The following is a 19,141-nucleotide window of genomic DNA, read 5'->3' as shown; positions in this document are numbered from 1 at the left end:
AAAATATTTCATCCAATCCAAACGTCGAAGAGTGATGGTCGTCATGTTTCCCTGTGCGACGCTTCAACATAACAATTCCGCACTGGATGACGGATGTCTTGGAAGAGATAACAGCGCAGCCCGCGCTCCCTGCACGACCTACTTCCGGCGACAATGTGCCTCAACGCACGGTCTTGTACGCGCGGAAGGGCGCGGGATCCACGCAGAGACGCGCTGGACGTCGGGAGCTGGCGGTGCCGAACTGGTTCGACCTTCCGGTGCTATTACCCGAGACACACCCCGTGGCTGCGCGTATCCAGCGCAATACCTTAACCCGGACATCACGAGAAGGAACAATGATACGCGGAAACAGTGAGCCTCAACTTGCTAAGCCGAAAGTTTCCCGACTGGGGTCGAGAGAGGAGGCAGAGGAGCGTAAAGTGAGGAAGATGGGAGCAATGGTGCTCAAGAGCGCCATGAGGCGACGACAAAGCACGAGAGTCAGGAAGCTCGAAGGACTGAAGTACGTGGATCGGAAGAATAGACTCAGAGAGAAGTTATGGAAGGATTTAAGCAGATTTGGGCTGTGGCCCATGTCAGGCTCTGGGGATGCCGACTATCAACGATCAGTGGAGAACACGGTAGACGCCATTTGGAACCAGTGGCAGGATAATGCAGAGAAGACCCCGTTGAGTGGTGTGGATAGTGGAAGCAATGAATGGAGGTTTGGTATAGGATATAATGTGGTTTTGGACGCGGACGATGACGTCAACGGGATCTTTTTGACTGGAGTGCCGTCGGTACCAAGCTCTGCGACGCCAGAGACGACAGAGACGGAATCAGACGTGACGAGTAGGAGAAGATCGTCAGTTTTTACGGACAGTGCAGGGCTTGAAGCACCAGAAGAAGAGGACAATAATGACGAGGAGGATAAATTGTCAAATTTTGGCTTTTCAGCAGCTCGACTTCAGGCGAAAGTTCAGACTCCTGGGATGAAACGACGCAAAAGACTGACTGATCTGCATCACTTTGTGGAAACTCAACTGCAGAAGCGGTTGTTCCGGTCGTGGGATACGATTGAGATTGCGTTTACAGGGAGTGGAGAAATGACTGTCAATCAGATCGTTAAATTCCTGCAGCTTTCGGACGTCCAACTTGGCGATAAGGACGCAGCTAAGGTCCAGAAGATACTGGAAGACCACGTTACAGCAATGCAAGCAGCTCAGAAAGCAAATGAAGAAGGAGATGAAGAGGATCATTTTATACGAGGACGAACCAAGTCAAAAGCAGTTTTATCGTTTGAAGGCTTTCGTCAAATCTTTCATCCTGTCGATCTTCAAGAGGCTTCAAGGTGGAAACGCGAGTTCGACCGCGAGAAATTCCGCCAAAGGCAGGAAAAAGACATTTATACCAGGGAACTGGAGGCTCTAGAAGAGAAAGGTAAGATCCAGTACCGTGTAAATTGTTACTTTGACACTGCTATCTACTCACAGCGAATTCATTGCGCTTTTTCCAGTTCGGCAACGCTTAGCAACATCAGCCAAGCACATGATCGAGCACTTGCAGCAGTTTAAATGCGACCCTAGAGATATTCCTTGGGAAAACGAGCAGCAGCGCTTACAAATGCGATCCCAATTTCTAGAGGTCATCTTCCAGAAACCACAGCGCAGACGTTTATTGCAACTTGGGAATAGACTTCCGCATTCAGATACCGAATCTCCTGGAGTACATACGATGAATGGTATTCCGGACAAGCTACGAATCAAAGTTATCCTGTCCACACTTCTTCAAAAGTACTCGCGAAATGGACATTTCGAGAGTGTCGAGGTTCCAGCGGCGGCGTACTTGTATCACGACTTGGCAGCGGATATCATGAAGCAAAGTATCCGTCGGTACTGGGAGAGATTTGAAATCGACCAATGGCCCGAGCGGCAAATAGTTTCCCGTTTTCGCATGAAAAAGCAAATTTTCTATGACTGGCGCATATTTGCTGAGCGTACGAAGATGCTGCGCATACATGTTCTGCGCAAATTTGTTGCCTGGAAGTACATGACCCGCAAGCTGCATGAACATTACGCGTTCTATCGTATCAGCTTTTGGCCATTTTACGTTTGGAAGCGTCATCTCCAGCAAATGATCATTGCGCATGGCAAAACCGAATTTTTGATGAATGTTTTGCGCACGTACATTCAGCTACGAAACTTTCGTGCGTTGAAACTGCGGTATAAAACAAAGCAATGGAATAAGAAGCAAATTGAACGCGTCCGAAAGAAGAAGGCTAGACAAATTCGCCGTATCTGCTGGCAAACCTGGAAAGATCGATTTCAAAGCGCGCGGTTGATACGTCAGATCTGGCGAAATCACGGAAATACGCTCCAGCAACTACACAAGTTTTACATGGTGAGGGTGACATTTTATATTCTGCGCTACTACTCAATTTTGAAGAGGGATATGAGGCATCGCAAGTACGTGAGCCTATTGAGTCAATTCTCCGTTAGAGCGAGAGCTAAGACGCTGGCACAGCATCAACGCCAGCATCATGGAGCGAATAATCATGGCCGCGCTGTTCAACAGCGTGGATCGTTGTATCCAGCTGACAGTGCACATGCAAAGGCATCCTCAACACGCCGTAGCCTTCCAATGTCGACATATGAATCACCCCAACATGGAAGAGGGTCAACGGCAGATGCAAGGAATATGCGCGGTTCTGTTTTGTTACTGGCGGCAGACGAAGAGCATAATATCGAGATCTCACGACTCAATTCACATCCCGATAATCCATCCACTGAGGCTAGCGACGGAACTACTGCTGGGTCTTTGACGAGGATCATGGAAACCGAGTTGGGGAAGAAGATCAAACGTAAAAGTCGTCTTTACGATTTGTGTCTCGGTTTATATCTGAAATATCGGGAACGGGATCGTATCAATATGATTGGAAATGTGATTGCTTATCGGCGCTTTGGTCGTCTCTTTATGAAATACTTGCGGGCAACGGTACAGCGAGGCAAACTCAACCGCTTTGCTACTGATTTGGGCGCATTCCGTGTAATGAACTCTCGTTTCCGACAGTGGATGATTGGCACCGTATACAAGCTTCCCCCAGCAGCACAAGGCGAAGCTGAGTCGGTGAAGAAGGATGAAGAATCCGAGGAAATAGGAGAGAAAGTAGTTTTACACTGGCGTGAAGACCGAGAATGGCGTCTCCAAGCTATTGCGAATAACCCGATTCGAGCACAACAGCTTCGTCAAGATCTTCTTTCTATTATGGAGAATGACTCGATGCGAAAAGAAACCATACGAAGTCGTGAGCTACTGCTGACTAAGAAGCAAACCAATGAAGAAGCGTTTTTACGCATGGAAGCTAGCGCAACTTTGAAAATTAAGGCGGCTCAGATGCAGCAAGTGCAGCAAATTATGCGACGACGGGCACATCGTCTCCATGACGCGATGGATAATGTGTACGATGTTTTGCTGCAACAACAAGCAAGACAACAGCTAAAATCGAGCTTCCGTAGCCTTCGCATCGTCGTTATGATGAAGCACACGAGTGTACTCTGCCATCGTGCGCAGATCTGCAACTGGCTTCGCCTGTGTTACCGCTTCATGTACTGGGAGCGGAACATGGGCGTATTTTACAAACTCAAGCTAAAGTATCACGCCTTTCAGACACTACTGAAATATGCTGTTTGGAAGTGGAAGTTCCAGTCGCCGAAGCTATCGCAAAAGCTTCAACGTTCACAACAGCTCATGTGGAAGTATGAGCATTTTATGGAAGAGCAAGGGCTGTTCGATGGTAGCGCAGAGTCCTTACAGCTTGTAGGCACAAAACACTCACCAGCGAATTCGTTCCGAGGCACCTTTTTACGGTGGGTGCAATTTGCACAATGCTCAAAAGCGCGGGAAACGGTCGTCAAACTCGTTCGCCGGAAGCGTGATCTCTGGGCGATGCACACGATTTTCCACGCTCTTAAAAACCGAGTCAAGGCGAAGTACACCTACTCAGAGCGGTGCGCTCTTCTACCATATCTGTGGAGGCAATGCATGGTCGATTTGGATACTTATCACTGTAAAATCATCGCGCTGGAACAGCGATTGCCCACGACGAGCTTAAGAGCACAATTGACTCATTCCCGTAAGTTAATGCGGGAGACGGCGATCAGTTCTCCAACGTTAAAGAAGCTTTTCCAAGACCACGAAAACGAAGTTCGCTTACGGCTGCAATTGGAGAAGCGATTAATGCTAGTGGCATACAATGAGCGCGCAGTGCACAACTACGCAGAGCGGTCATCCAGTCTTTTCGGTACAACAGCAGGAAAGCCTTTCACGCACGACAAAGTGCCACCGTTTGGCAGTATCAACGAAATCGGCATCTTTTGCGGCAAGAAAGTGGACGGTATCTGTGTGGTGTTAAAGGCAAGTGGGCAACAGAACATTGAAGGTTCTATCCACGGAAATCCTTTCGGAACTCGCGAAGTCTTCTCACTCATCAGAGGTGAGAAACTTGTTAGCGTCGAGGGGTTTGCTTCACAGTCAATCTATGGACTACGCTTTGGCACGAGTGCTGGGCGGTATTCAAAGTGGTTTGGCCATTGTGAAAAAGGGTCAAAATTCGAGATCCACAGCGACTACCCCAACAATCGCGAAGAAATTGTGGGTTTCTTTGGACATGCTGACAACGCTTCTATCAATTCTTTAGGCGTTGTAATGCGACACACGACGATCAAGAACCCGTTCGAGGGCTTGTGGGTGCAAAAGGATCAGCACGCACAGCATAATCTGCTACAACAGTCAGCACATCGTGGGTCAGTGGACGAATTGGCATTGAGTGATCGACAGTTTGCATACTTCTTGCAGGTTCGTGCATGTGAGGTGTTGATGATTATGGAGAGAGCGCACCTTTTTGCTATACGTGCGTACAAGATCGAAGACACGCTACCTCCTGCTCTTGGAAGTATGCGGATCATCATGGCAATCGCCCGGTGGATGCTCAACGCACTTTCACATGGATTGGTTCAGCGTACTGAGCGCGAAGAGGAAGGGAAGAAGATTCTGTTGAGCGGCCAAGAGAAATATACTGTCGGAGAGAAGTTGCTGTCTGACGGGTCAAGTACAATGCAGATAGTGGACGGATTCCGTGATTCTGCAGGACAATTGGACGCGGCGGTACTTGGAGTCAAGAAGATTATAGAGTTGAAGGAAATGATGACACAGGCTCAGCAGCAAATGGTGCAAGGCGAAAGGCTAAGAGACGAAGGCCAGCACGAGATCATGCGAAGTCAACGATTTCTGCCTCACCTCCCCGCTACGAAGCGCATGATCTCAGCTATCCGAAAGATGTACAAGGTGGTCCAAACCAAGGATGAAATCGACCACATGAACCCAGAATTGCGGTCGATCCTACTACTCAATGGTAAAAGTCCTTCCGCTTCGGCTCCTCCGCTCAAGAAAAGCGGAGGAGCCGAAGCGGTAGGACTTTTACCATTGCAGTGAGGGACAAGCGCCTCCTGTCCGAAAGAAACGACAACGATCTTCCAGAAATAGTGAACTCGCTAAATGGCTGCGCATTTTATTTATACTCTTTCAGTTCGAGAGCCCCTTCTAGAAATCTTCGGTGGAGCGTTCTCTTTTGTGAGCGAGCACCGCTGAAATGGTGCAGACGATTGCGATGAATGAGGCAACGCTCGTCGAGGGCATCGTAAGTGGAGCTATTATCCGAACTGTTTGGCTGAATGCACTAGTCTAATCTGCTATTGTGGATTTACAGGCCAAGTTTGTTGCTGAGGACTTGAGTACACTGAATGGGGATGCTAATTGGTGGCACCAACGAGTACGCTTAGTCGAGCACTGGCTACGTGATGAAACAAGTCGAGTTATCATACCAGATGACGGAACAGAAGAGGTAGGAAGATCGTACAATTCTGGAGCTCACCACTTCAGTTATCTAACAATCCTTTGGTGCTTTAGATGATTCGAAGGCATATTCAACGAGGAGACTCGCACCCTCGAGCGCAGTGCAAGTGCTGGAAACACATCGTGATGGAGCTCCGAGATCTTCCCTGTTTTGCAGGTGTTGTTGCACAAACAAAAAGTCGTGATGCAAAGCAGACGAGTCCAAGTCGGGGAAAATTACGACCTGGAAAGAGCTTGATTGTCCTCTCTGATGGAAAATGCAGTGAAATCAGCAGCAACGCAAGCACTCATGGCGACGATAACGATAGCAACAACGCGTCGTCATCTTGGTCTCTGGAGGCTTTGAATCCTGAAGTCGAACCTCCTGTAGCGACAAAGAGACCTCGACCTGCTTCGAGCGCTGCATATTTGTCACGTCGTGAACCCGGTATCGAGACGGTAGTGATCGCTAAAAAGTTCGCTGAGATGTCGTTACTGGAGCGGCAGCTGGAGTGGCTAAAGAAAAAACAGGATAAAGTGGAAGCTGAGCGTCTCCGGCAGACGGAGGAGAATGAACGAGAACTCACGTTCCAACCGAAACTAATTCGTCGCATCACGTACTCGGGTGACAAATATTTTAGAGATACTCAAACGCCTCCTTCCAGTGGCAGATCTGTCACGCGAAGCGAGAGCAGTCGACGCTTTGGAGAAACTGGATCAGCAGCACTCCTGAAGGAGCGAACACTACCCAAAGTCCCGCGACTTTCTCATCATCGACGACAAAAGAAAAAGACCGCACTACAGATAGCGACAATATCCCAGCCTGTTGGCGTGTCCTGCAAACTTCTAGACAACATGAAGTCGGAGCTACAAGCGTCACTAGCTTCTAGTCGTAGTTCAGCAAGTGACATCCAACCCACGGAGCCCGACAAACACGAGGAACATGATCCTAATCATAGTGTGGATAACACGGGGAGCAGTGAGTCGAACGGAGAGGAACCACAGGTCGAAGAAACAGCAGAAGAGAAGCCTCTAGAAAATTTCCCTGCATGGAGTGCAAGGCCGACAATCGGTGGCAGACGCGTAGACTTCGACTCGAGTGAGACGAAAGTGCGGTTGGTACTACAGGATGCGTCCAAGTTCGAGCTCAGCTCGATGTACCGCAAGACAGATCGCAGGGCAGGACGAGATGGCATTGCCTTGCACGTTGGTCGGAGAGAAGACACGCTGGAGGAACAAGTGATCGCTGTGCTCTTCGATCGAGAGAAAGTGACCGAAGTGGAGGCCGAACGCTGGTGGGATAACCATCAGCATCGCTTCGCTGATTTCATCGAGCCGCAGCATTCGAGAAATGATGAAACGGAGGGGTTCATGTAGCAAAAGTACCATCGACTTCAACTTGAAGCTGTTCGTACTTAGTCCCCAGCTCACAGTACTCGTTCTCTGGTTTCGAAACGCCTAGTGTCACCGAATGCATAACTGTAATCACCTCTTTTCTCCAGATCGCACATTTAAGCATACAAAATTCAAATAAACTAGTCTGTACCAGTAGCAAATGTACCGTCCCGCTTTTCCAGTTTGAAAATCTCAATCGCAAATTCAAAAACGCGAAGAGCTCCACCGTCATTTCAGGATTGGCAACTTCTTCGGCGCGTGTATACGTCGCGTACACTGCTCATAGCGCCATGTCAGCAGTTTCGTCACATGAAGGCGTGTCTCCTCTACAAAATGAGCAACTTTCTGCGCCAACTGACCCAATACAAGCCGAGAAATCTACTGCAGACCAGCTGCTTATTGACACCAATGCACTACTATCAAAACTAGGCTTCAGTGACCGCGCATTCGCCAACGTCGCCGATCTCGTAGCCAGTGTATCATCCATGAGCGTTGCACTGTACGAGAAGCTCTTCCAGTTCCGTCTACGCGACGTGGAGCGCGTGCCACGGACTCTACAAGACTACGAGCACAATGCCCAGGTGGTTGCAGACGCGCTACGGGGCGCTCTATTGGGGCAAGGCAACGACGACGACGCGGTAAATGCACTAGCAGGAGAAAAACTCTGTGCTGGGGACTTTGGCAGCATCCGTCGGCTGCTGACGATGCTGGAACAGGTGTATACACTACTCTTCGAGGAGAGTCAGGAGGTCGGGGAGAGGCTCCGAGACGCAAGTCTCGCCAGTCTCGGGATGTCTGCAACGGAAGTACAGAAGACCGTCTCAAAACGACGAATTCCACCGAAATTTGCCAAGAAACAGAGGAAGGAGGGTGCGCCGAAGAGCGACCCGGGGACGACGTCACGGGAGAAGCGAAGGACTAAGGAGACCAAATCAAGAAGTGCGTCACAGTCGAGAGTGAGCCAGAAACAGGAGGAAGTTCGTGTTGGACGTGCTGTAAGTGCTGGGGAGCTAAGGAAAACTTCGGTGAGTGGGAAGGGTAGAGCGGATGTGATCGCGGAGAACAATAAAAAGCGCTCTCGACTGCTGGATCAATTTTTCAAGGCGAATAGTAGCAGAGCGGAGAATGCAGCTAAAAAGGCGGTCAGTAGGAGAGCAGGAGTTTCAATGAAGACGGTGACCGGGCGAAAGCAACGGAAGGACGATAAAGAGCTGCTGGAAACAAAACCGTACGGACGCTTTGTCACAGTAGGCAGTACCAGTTCGGACGAAGATAAACCTCAAGAAAACGCAAACAGGAACGAAGTCTCCGATAAGCAGGGCGTGTTCTTTGAAGGTGTGTCTTCAGTGCAACACAACAGCGACGAGAGCATGCATTTTATGGAGGACGAAGGAGTTTTCGCGCAGAATTTCTCGTCGATTAGTATTGACGATGAACCCGAGCAGAAAGATCAAGAACCAACTGACGACCGTGAAAATACCCAACCAAACGAGAACACAGCATCTGAGAAGCCTGTGACTCCCCGAAAGAGCGCTAACCATCAGGAAGCGGAAGAGAACGATGAACTGACGTCCAGCCCGGTCAAGAAAAAAGTTGCACGCAATGAGCCTCACGCTCCAGACCGGCCGTCTTCACGAACACGACGCGACCCATCCAAGTCCCTTTATCCTCTACTACCGAAGACTAGACACCATACTGCAACGTCAAAGGTTCAAGCGCAGTACTTGCGCTACAAGCTCTCGTTGAAGAACCATTTACAGGAATTACGTCAGCGAGAAGCTTCTCAACGCCAGCACTTGGAACGGGCGTTCAAATCTGGAGAGCACATGGCGAACGTCGACAAGATCCGGTCTCGTCGATTCGAGCAAGACGTGCGTTTACATCGCATCGCCATCGGTTTGGAAGCCAAGAACGAAGAGGAGAAACAGCTACGTCAAGCGATGAATCACTTGCTGGATCTGGAGAAGGAGAAGCTTCGAGAAGAACATCGATTGACGACATCAATGCTCAAACAAATTCAGAAGGAACACTCGGAACGAGAACAAGCAATGGAGAATTTCTACGCGAATCAGATTCAACTCGTTAAGGAGCAGACTCGACGTGAAGTTAAGGAGCGAGAACTTGTGGAAAAAGCTCAGCGCTCAGCGTCCGAGAAGATGATGCGTGAGCTTCGTCATGAACGCGAGAACCAACTAACAGCTCTACTTCAGGAGAAACAGCACTTGGAGGAAACTCGGAGATTTCGGCACGCTTCACAAATGGCACATTTGTTAGAAAAAACTGAAGAGCGTTCGGTGAAGAGAACCGATGCATTTTACACTGCAGCCATGAAGGCACGTGAACGACACACTGTCAAGAAGCAGAATACTCAACGACGAACCAGTCTCGACCCGTATCGAGTTACTTCAATGCCGCTAAGGAGATCTACAACAAGGTTCTCGAAAAGTACCGTAAGATAATGCCAATTTTACGGTTGCCATTCAAAACTTACAGGTAACGTTAGTTTTAATGTTCAAGCGCAAAAACCCCTTTTTATCTATAACATGTACTTGCGCGAGCCAGCTAGCAGGTCCGCTGCATGAATAACTCCCTGTAACTTGCCACGATGTGTGACGAAGAGCTGTGGACATTTGTGTACTGAGATGAGGAGGATCACGTGGCTGGCGAACGTATCTCGAGGCACGTGGAAATGTTCTTCTTCCAGACTCAAAAGTTCGAGATGTACCAAGTCTACGTCCTCTGAACTTTCAGTCGCTGGATTGGACAACACAACAGCTTGTTCAGGCATGATACCTGCCACTGAAACACGACGGTCTGACACTCTGCCACTGCGTAGACTGAGCTCCCACAACACAACCAGAGACTCGAGTTCTTCACGCGTAGCAACTCCCAGCAACACCATCGTCTTGGTGTCATCCACGACTGGAAAAAGACGAACGATCTTATCTTTCTTGGCACGACTAGTAACTTGCAGCAAATGCTTGATCGAACTCAAAGTTTGACGTCGAACGAGATAGTAAGGAGGCATATCGCGCATAAGATCCCCAGCTGTGAGCGAGTAGGATATCTGCTTGGTCAGGTCCGGCCATTGAGGCAAGTTCTTCTGACGAGCCATCGTCTCGTACATGTCGAGCGAGAAAAATCGCGTCACAGCTCGTCCCACGATCACACAAAGGAGAACGGGGATCATGTAGCTCAGCTGTCCTGTGAGTTCGAACACGATCACTGCGATGCTGATGGTTCCAGTCACACCAGCCGTGAAGCTAGCGGCTCCGACGACAGCGTAGCCACCAATAGACAATTCTCCTTCACTGAGAATCACAACTAATTCACCAAACAAGCGACCAAGCGCAGCACCGATCGCGAATACAGGTGTAACAATACCACTGGGCACGAACACGGTGGCGCTGATGGCCAAGGCCCAAAAACGTACAACCACGTACGCGAACAGGTTCAACAACAGTGACGGAGACGTCCACGAACTGCCGAAGTCGATGGACAAATGTGTCGCAGTGGATACTTCATCAGCAGCTAACGTCTTGGTGGAGAACATGTCGTCAATAGTCTGGCGTTGGGTGAGTTGCATGAAGCTGCCGACTGGGTACTCCACGATAGAGAATAGAAATGCCACTAATGCAGCATAGATAAAGGGCGAAACTCCAGGAAACCTGCCGCACCAGATCAACAGATATTGGTCTTCAAGTTTCTTCTTCATATCGAGAGTCATGCGGTATGATCGCACCAATAACGCAGCGAGGAGACCACAAATCACCGCCAATAACAGGAAGAATGCGATCTCGAACGTCTCGTACGGCAGTGGGTCGAAATAAGTTGTGAAGAGGGAGCCGTACGATCCAGCGAGAAGGCTATTGAGTCCACGGAAGACCACGACGCCAACCACAGACGAGAAGAAGGCGCGCCAGTAGTTGGACGTCACGTAGTAGGACGTCGTAACTTCGATACTGAAGAGCACGCCGCCAACTGGAGCTCCGAACGTCGCAGTGACGCCCACAGCACACGCCGCTGCCAGCATGTGGTGCGTCAGGTCCTTGGACTTCCGGATCTGCTCAAAAAGTGGCAACCGCAGCAATTGTCGAGCGATAATCGAGCTCAAGTGCACGAATGGGCCTTCTTTTCCTATAGTGAGGCCACTTCCCAGTGCCAGTATCAAGGCGAAGCACTTGGCGATCAACGCGCGTCCTGTTAGGTAGTTTGGGAATGGGAAACCTCCCAAGATGCTCCTCATCTCGGGGATACCGGAACCAACGGCTTCCGGATAGATGAGGACAGTGCAGCCCACGCCCAGCAGTAGAATGAACACTCGGAAGAGGATGTAGAAGAGATAGCCTAGAGACCAGGTGCCTCCGAGCTCTGTGAAGTTTGAGTGGAGCTTTGTGACGACCAATACACCTGCATCGACACTCCAAGCTGTCACGGACGCTAGCGTGCCCAGTAGCAGTAGAAACACCCAGGAACTTTGTAGAAATGACGTCATTTGCTCGCGCTCGAGTAGAGAGCGGGCCAATGGGATGGAAGCGGCCTCCATGGCTGAGGAGGAGCTTGAAGCTCCGCTTATAAAGCTCGGGACGCCTCGAGCTTCACCTTGCCACTCGTCGTCGCTGTCGTCGTCGTTCAGCAGCTGAAGCGGCCGGTATCGTCCGTTGAGCGGGTTTTGACCTGTACCCGACTGCTTCATGGCCGATTTAGCCTGGTCCAGAGCAGCGGAGGGTGACCAGCCTTTAGTCCACGAAGTTGCAGAGTTCGGCGTAGTGGCGTTGGGATCTCCTCCACCAGAGCTGGACGCGGCGCTCTGGACGCTCTGGCTGGACGAAATGACCTGCACCGACACGGACGGAGATGAAGGAGATGCGGGCGCAGAGGAAGAACCATCGATAGCAACGTGGGAGGACACGGGGGCCGCGCCGGGCGAAGGTAAGGACATGCCAGCCGTACAGGTCCAAGATGGTTGTCTGATGGTCGACTATCGAGTTGACCTGTGCAGAAACGTTTCTATTTCCACAATATTTTGGAGTCAACGAACAAATAGATACTAGTAATACTGGATAGAAACAACGGGCGGACATTATCTGAGCAGTTACTGTGTACCATGGTAATTTACGAGCCCGAGAGAATTTATTTTCAAAATTAAAAATTAAAAAAAATAGTCGTGCACCCCCTCTCAGTGTGTGAACGTAGAGTGGCAAGCAAAGTCCGCCCCAGCAACTTGTGTTGACATGTTCCTGAAGTTTAGACCGCAGTTTTCGAGTAGGCATTTCTGCGTCAGTTGGTGCTTGCTCGACTGAAGAATGAGTGCCATCGCTGGGATCCTCGATCAGATACCATTCCTATTCACGAGTGGTTACTCCCTTGGTCACCTTACGTCGATACATTGATCTCAAATTCATGTTAATAGAGAACTTTCGGAGACGATATTAGTTTCAGTTTCAAACGCTACACCTACGTTCTATGTAATCTGAAAACAAACTCTCAAACAGATATTTCGGTTCTTTTTGGTTAGAGATACCGACAAGAATACAGTTCGTTTCAAGAATTCACTCGAAATTTCTTTCGTAGAGAATTCTTAGCTGCAGCATGAGTCAAGACGCCACGGAGGACGCCTTTATCAATGAGAGTGTACCATCAAGCGCCGAAAAGAAGCAGCTCCGCCATGCCATCCGAAAGAAGTTCGCAGCGGTTGACGACGTGGTTCTCTTGCGTGCTGTAAATGCATTCCGGCCTTGGCGCGCTCCCGTAGGCATATTCAACGGAATAATGAAAGTGTTCGAGGACATCGCCTTTCAATGCGGCGCTGACCCTGACTTCGGAGTAGACAAGCCTGGAGTCGCTCTTAGAACACGCTTCGGAACCCTTATGAAGGAGTTCAAGCGAGACCAATGTAGATCTATGCGTAAGTCGGGCACCGTAGAGCAGTACGAAGAGCGCGACCGATTGTCAGTGGACATCACCACCCAGGTCGACGACTAGAACGCCAAGGTGGGCACCGACAACAAGGTGAAAGAAGCTAAGCAGCTTGCAATCGAGAACTCAGGTGATCTCATGCGTCGTCTTGCTATGAACGAAATCGACGAAGATGATACGAATACGGAGGATGACGACATTTCTACGGACGGCAAATACACCCAAGCTCAACAAAAGCTTGGAAAGAAGCGGTTAACTCGACCAGGGAGTGCTCAAAAAGGAAAAATTACCAAACGTGAACGCTTAGCCGTTGTTATGGATGCTCTAACAGAGAGCCTGAAGTCAGCGAGCGGAGAAGACAACTCCAAGTACGAGTACAAAACGAAGCGACTTGCGTTTGGAAAAGAACAAACTGAGCTACAACTCAAGCACAAGGCTGATAAAGCTGAACGACGTCGCAAGCACGAGTTAGAACTCGAAGATCGACGCCGAAAAGCTGATGAGGAGCGCGAAAAGCGCATGTTCGACTTCTTTCGAACAATGCTGAACCAGACCAACAGTAAATAGTACTTTTCTGAATTGAACAACTGCTTATGTAGTCTGAGAGCCAAGATATACATCTAGCGTAGGAGGCATTAATCCAAAAAACATGGAGATTTGGTTGCCTAAAGGTTGCATGCATGTATGGCAGTTTGTTAATAAAACCCCAACAAAGAAGAGATTTCCAACTGCAGTATGTCTAGCACGATTATTTTTTATCCCAATTCAGAAATTCCCATTGTGTCTTCACACGACCAAATCCCCACTCGACGCTTTCCCTGACACTGCTCATTTCTCGGTTGAATTTTACCGCTATAGTTGACGTGTCAATAGACGGACAGCAAAAAAATCTACTGCAACCATAGGCTGGATCTCCATAAATTAGCTGTCCACAAAATATTCCACTCTGGTCATTCTCCATTAAATCAACCAGACCACTGAGATTTAACATTGTGGAATCATGTCGTCTCCCTTCTAAAGGCCCAAAAAGACTCACGATCAACCCGTCTGGGGCTTGAAGGCTTTGCCAATTGAAACAGTGCCTACGTGGATGCCCATTGAAAAGAGCACGTTGCAGATTTTCATATTCAGATGCAGCGTTCTCTCGTGCACTTGGTGTAGCCACATACTGCTTTGTTCCATCAATAAAAGCCCAGCACATTCGTAACGAAGATCCTTTGGAGTGAATGGCAGCTGCATACTCGTTAATTCTTAGATGTACGAGTTGATAATTGAAGTATACTAAGTCAAGGTGCTGGTTAACGAGAAGCTGAGCGGTTTTTTTTCACGACACGACTGTACGGACCCGTGCCTCGCCCAAATTCACTTGCTACAGTCAACAACTTCGAAGGCTCCGAAAGGCGACGGCACAGCATTGCTAGTGCCTCAACGCGGTCGACTCGATCTCCCGACGGAGTTGTAACACCGTCCACGGGCAGCTTGAGTTTCTTCGCCAGCTCCCTCAGCTCTGTGATAGTAAAACGATAGCGAGCTTTAGCCGTAGCATCGTCGAGCATAACGTCAAAGCGTCTGCTGCTGTCAACTGAAGGAGCCGCATCCCTCAGTCGGAAGCAATTTTGCTGCTGTTGAACCGTCATTATCCGTGCGAACCTCCTCCTGTTTCTCTTCGAAAGCACCCATACAGAGGCTAGTACATGGGACGCTTGCTCCGCTGACAGCTTTGGCGCGACGAATACCATTGTTGGACTGCTTCTTTAGGCGACACCAAACTGCAGCTCTTTTTTTAGTCAGCCGCTACCCTTACCACCGTAGAGATAAGATTCGACACCTATTCCCGGTAAATGATGCTGTGAAGCTGAAACGTGACCGATTTGGACGTTCCGAAAGTTCTCTTATGGCTTGACTTTGAGCTTGAGATCGAAGTGAAGAGCCTAATTTCAACTATCGAGTTAATCTGTGCAGAAACGTTTCTAATCTTTCGGTTTCCAAACATTTTCCATTCTTCACAGCGAAATTTTCAGGTTTCTAATGGATCGTTGTAATAGTTTACTTCGTTTCTATTGTGAAAAATAAAATCGAGGTAAGAAACAGGTTACATCAAAATAAATAACTTTCATAAATATCATGAAGAATCCTTCAAGTTTTATTAAGCTGCTTACCTCGAAAAGAGATTTCATCTGGAGATCTCTCGGTTTAGAGGCGCAGCACGTGCGACCGGAGCTGTCAGGACTCCTTTACGTTGGTACTGCTCGACGAAGCTGATGAGATCTGGATACAAAATCGTCTTCTCCGTCACATCTTTTTGTGGAACAGTTGAATACGAACCATTTTCTAAGTGGTGAATCAAATTGTGGCGGAATTTGGGTGCACCACTCGCCTCATCCAGCCCAGTCACGAAAGATGCACAGTAGGTCTGTTGCCTTGATGTATAGCGGATGAGAAAGCTGCCCACTCGATGAGGTTGGCGTCGCGTCAAAAGTTCCTGCGCTTTCTCGCGGGAGATATCTCCATGGAAAAAGCTCTGCAAACCTTCAGCACGGACATGCAAAAGCCGACGCGCTAGCTGGAATTTTTCATCTGCTGCAAATGCAGCAACGAGTTGCATGCAATCCTCTCCAGTAGCTTGCTACAAGTATTGAACGACATCAAAAACGTTAGTTCTGGTAAGTAAAATAACACTTAGATTTCCTACCATCAAGTGATTGCAGGCATTGCGCACGATGTATATCTTCGACTTTAGCTTCTCATCTCCCGTTGCCTCCAGTTCATAGCTGCAAATAAACAATACAAATCAGCAATCCAATTGGTAACATATTCACGAAAAATACCGTACTTGAGGTTGACAAACTCAGAAGCATTGCTGCGTGTGAGCGTCTGATACTCCCGAGCTGCCCAGCGACCTAAACGCTCGTGGCCTGATGCAACGTCGACAAAGAAGACGCCAGAGCTGCTGCTATCACGTACCCAATCTAGCACGGACGTGTGAAATGGTCGCAGTGTTTGAGTCTCAGGGTCATTTCCAGCTTCTATCGAGAAGAGAGACCCCAAAACGGTGGCTGCATCTCTTTGCTCATATACATCCCATTCCAATACTCGAGCAATTGTGGCAACGGGAAGCGGCTCATACGCTGCACAGCATACCTCCAGCACGGGTCGTACACGATGCTTGTACATGTCGTGGTCAGCGAAATGACTCGCAAAGAACTGCTGCAGATAAGCTCCCATACCAACAGGTAACTCGGCCAATTCGTGAAGATGTAAACGACCTTCACTGATTGCTTGGACGACGTTGACAGCGTACAGAAAGAGTCCTTCAGAACGGCGAGCAATTAACTCAACCACTTGCTCCATCCCGAACTCGTGATTGTTGCCCGAGTCAGTGCCTATCTGTGCTGCAGCTTTCTCAAATTCCACTTCGCTTAACTGCAATTTTGAGAGGGAATGATTGATATATCGACGGATATCTTGATCGTTTTCGTGCTTGAACTGTTCGATAGTCACATCTGGGGGATCGAAGGCGCGTAATTTGGACAGCACGGGTGGTTCTTCTCGGCTCAACAAGACAATACGAACCCATTCTGGCAACCGTGACACGAGCATTGGCAGCATTGACACAAAACACTCTTCGTCCTTATTTTCTCTCCATGATCCTCCGCTAAACGGCGGCATTTGAGAAGATGACGAAGCAGGTATCAACCACTCGACACCGTCAATTAGCAGAACCAGCGACTTGTACTTCGATGGCCTCGCAATCGCAGTGAGTGGGCCGATCAGCAGATGTGTCACGAGTTCCACGAAAGACGCAACAGGGACCATCTCTTCTAATGGTTCATGAGACTGCAAATAGTGAGCGTACTCTGGTAACTGAGTCGTCAGCTGGTAAGCGAGCGAGAGAATACACCGTCGAGCGTTGTGTGTCTGCTCATCTTCCTGCGTAGCCAAGTGAAATGCAGCGATTTCGGGACAAGACTGTACCATACACGCAGCCACGGACGTTTTACCCGAGCCAATCTGGCCGACCACCCAAAACACGCGCTGGTTACTGAGCTCACGTGTTGATGACGAAGCCGCAGAGCCTTGAACCCATCGTTGAAACTGCTCGAAGAGCCATTCTCTTCCAATGAAGTTCTCTGTGAGGTGACTGATTTGACGCTGGAAGTTGAACGGAGCCAATAGAGAAAACAGCCTTGCCTGCTGGCCTTCATGGTCTAAAGTACCTTCCAAAGCCGATATGAGCTGGTCCTTGCGACTCTCGTATCTGACTTGGTTAAGGCTGGCCGTGACTCCGTTCCCAATCGCGTCGCCACTGTATATAAGGCAGTCTGTCATGTCTAACCATTGAATACGACAGATTGAGAGCGGAATCTCGCAGGTGCGGACGAGCAGAGGCACAAAACCCAGTCCTGCGCTCATAGCTGCTGACACATCATTCAAACTGACACCATGCGGACGTCCCACACTCTCCGCCGTCAGCAAGAGTATTAGCTTGCCATCTTTCTCGGCCGATGCCCACTGAAGAGCATCTTCTCGAGAACTGGGTTTTGTTCCGTCCTCCATGGTTAATCCAATACTACCCGTCGTTGACACTGGGTAAACGGAGAATCCTGACTTTGTAAGATCTTGGTAAATTTGAAGAGCGAGCACGTAGCAGCTCACGTCGTAGCTGAGAACGTATCGCGTTTTTCGGCATGATACTGCATTGTCATCATCCACTTTAATCGCTGAAGAATCTTCACTAGTGCCTTGACCAACAACCGCGGAGGCTGCACTGGCGCTTACGTTCTCAGCTTCATTGACGCTCACCGCTTCAGCTACCTGAACTGATGCAGTACTGAGGGTCGATGTAGCATCTTTACTTGACTCTTCCGACGGAACATCTAGACTGGCGGATCGTCCGCGCGTTGGAGAAGATGAGAGCAGTCGCCGTACGCTGCTGCTCCGCGGCGTGTCCAGGTGGTGGTCATCAAAGCCCGGAAAGAGGCCTAAATTTGCCAACCCTGCCACCGCAGGAACACCGTAGCTTGTAATGGAATCAAACTGCAACAACCCATGCAACACAAGCGGAGACAAAGTCAGTCCTGCTTGCCTTCAACTTCAACGCAGCAAGATGTTGCGCTGAGTCAGCCTATCAAGTCAGTTTAAAACAACATCGCACCAATTCCAGCATCGCATACAATCGTTCCGCCTTGTCCAAGAAGGCAGACGATTCCAAGCAGCTTTTCATGAGATCCTGCCACTCCCGACTGTCCTTTGCAAGCCCCAAATCTCCAGGGACGCAGTCGCGCATATCGAAGAACGGCAGTATCCCAATACTCGGCGGCGGCGCACTCTCAGCCACCATTACGGGGAAAATATTGAGTCTTAACGATGCAGCCCTTGCAACTTCATTGAGACAGTAGCCGTCCGGTCGTCGTAATGCATGAGGCGTCATGACCAGCAACACTCGGCCGTCTGGGCCTGCATCCCGGACCCAAGATAGGCCGCCTGCAATGCCTTCCTCCCAATCAATACCTGCTGACAACTTCTCAATATCCAGCCACACCACGTGACCGCGTCGTTGCACTGTAGAGCAGCACTAAAGACCGTAAGATTTCTGGTTGTTAGTGGGCCGTAATAAGTGTAGATTATTTCGTACATGCAGCCTTCAAATGGAAGGCTAGAGCTTGGAACCTGTCGTGACCATCTATCATTAAAAAAAATAATTATGTTGAGTTATTTTGAGCTCGTCGAACCCATGATATGAGAGTAGATTCGGCGGCTCGACGCGCTCATCTGGCGTGAATTTGACGCTTACAGGAGAGGAAAATCTTGAGACGTGCGCTTGGCGTGTATTGAAGCGTACGGGCGACAGAAGTCGCGAGTGGAAAGCTGCCATGGTCCCCTACATCGCTGTCAAGGCGACTCGAAGTGCTGCCTCCGTGCATCCTATCCAGATAGCCTTGATACTTTTGGAAATACA

The 19,141-nt window shown here is 49.3% G+C and overlaps 8 protein-coding genes across 10 annotated transcripts; 5 read left to right on the top strand and 3 right to left on the bottom strand.

Moving 5' to 3' along the window:
- Positions 1-82: 82 nt before the first annotated feature.
- PPTG_11372 (hypothetical protein) lies at positions 83-5,469 on the top strand (the record flags this gene model as incomplete). The annotated part of the gene is made up of 2 exons (XM_008906671.1): positions 83-1,419; positions 1,496-5,469. The coding sequence occupies exons 1-2, from the start codon at positions 87-89 to the stop codon at positions 5,467-5,469; spliced, it is 5,307 nt and encodes a 1,768-aa protein (XP_008904919.1). The 5' UTR covers positions 83-86.
- Positions 5,470-5,626: 157 nt separating this feature from the next.
- On the top strand, positions 5,627-7,245 carry PPTG_11371 (hypothetical protein; the record flags this gene model as incomplete). Its single annotated transcript, XM_008906670.1, has 3 exons — positions 5,627-5,674; positions 5,744-5,878; positions 5,944-7,245. The coding sequence occupies 3 exons, from the start codon at positions 5,627-5,629 to the stop codon at positions 7,243-7,245; spliced, it is 1,485 nt and encodes a 494-aa protein (XP_008904918.1).
- A 308-nt stretch (positions 7,246-7,553) lies between these two features.
- Positions 7,554-9,854, top strand: PPTG_11370 (hypothetical protein; the record flags this gene model as incomplete). Its single annotated transcript, XM_008906669.1, has 2 exons — positions 7,554-9,756; positions 9,826-9,854. The coding sequence occupies one exon, from the start codon at positions 7,554-7,556 to the stop codon at positions 9,720-9,722; it is 2,169 nt and encodes a 722-aa protein (XP_008904917.1). The 3' UTR covers positions 9,723-9,756; positions 9,826-9,854.
- On the bottom strand, positions 9,710-12,270 carry PPTG_11369 (hypothetical protein). Its single transcript, XM_008906668.1, has one exon. The coding sequence runs from the start codon at positions 12,203-12,205 to the stop codon at positions 9,800-9,802; it is 2,406 nt and encodes an 801-aa protein (XP_008904916.1). The 5' UTR covers positions 12,206-12,270; the 3' UTR covers positions 9,710-9,799.
- Positions 12,271-12,855: 585 nt separating this feature from the next.
- On the top strand, positions 12,856-13,248 carry PPTG_11368 (hypothetical protein; the record flags this gene model as incomplete). The annotated part of the gene is made up of 1 exon (XM_008906667.1): positions 12,856-13,248. One exon carries the CDS (start codon positions 12,856-12,858, stop codon positions 13,246-13,248), a length of 393 nt encoding a protein of 130 aa, XP_008904915.1.
- A 72-nt stretch (positions 13,249-13,320) lies between these two features.
- PPTG_11367 (hypothetical protein) lies at positions 13,321-13,749 on the top strand (the record flags this gene model as incomplete). The annotated part of the gene is made up of 1 exon (XM_008906666.1): positions 13,321-13,749. The coding sequence occupies one exon, from the start codon at positions 13,321-13,323 to the stop codon at positions 13,747-13,749; it is 429 nt and encodes a 142-aa protein (XP_008904914.1).
- A 591-nt stretch (positions 13,750-14,340) lies between these two features.
- On the bottom strand, positions 14,341-15,107 carry PPTG_22830 (hypothetical protein). Its single transcript, XM_008906665.1, has one exon. It carries the CDS (start codon positions 14,919-14,921, stop codon positions 14,481-14,483), a length of 441 nt encoding a protein of 146 aa, XP_008904913.1. The 5' UTR covers positions 14,922-15,107; the 3' UTR covers positions 14,341-14,480.
- A 185-nt stretch (positions 15,108-15,292) lies between these two features.
- Positions 15,293-19,124, bottom strand: PPTG_11365 (hypothetical protein). Of its 3 annotated transcripts, none has more exons than XM_008906663.1 (6): positions 18,977-19,124; positions 18,818-18,865; positions 18,338-18,757; positions 16,016-18,219; positions 15,875-15,953; positions 15,293-15,808 (listed from the first exon to the last, which is right to left on the bottom strand). In XM_008906663.1, exons 3-6 carry the CDS (start codon positions 18,611-18,613, stop codon positions 15,356-15,358), a joined length of 3,012 nt encoding a protein of 1,003 aa, XP_008904911.1. In that variant the 5' UTR covers positions 18,614-18,757; positions 18,818-18,865; positions 18,977-19,124; the 3' UTR covers positions 15,293-15,355. The 3 variants fall into 3 exon arrangements, with proteins under 3 accessions (XP_008904911.1, XP_008904910.1, XP_008904912.1); XM_008906662.1 differs by having other exon boundaries at positions 18,338-18,744; XM_008906664.1 differs by having other exon boundaries at positions 16,016-18,744.
- Between the last annotated feature and the right edge of the window lie 17 nt (positions 19,125-19,141).

This window comes from Phytophthora parasitica (assembly GCF_000247585.1).
Source record: "Phytophthora parasitica INRA-310 unplaced genomic scaffold supercont2.24, whole genome shotgun sequence".
Lineage (NCBI taxonomy): Eukaryota > Oomycota > Peronosporomycetes > Peronosporales > Peronosporaceae > Phytophthora > Phytophthora nicotianae.
The sequence above is the reverse complement of the archived record's forward strand: the minus strand, read 5'-3'. Positions and strand labels throughout refer to the sequence as shown.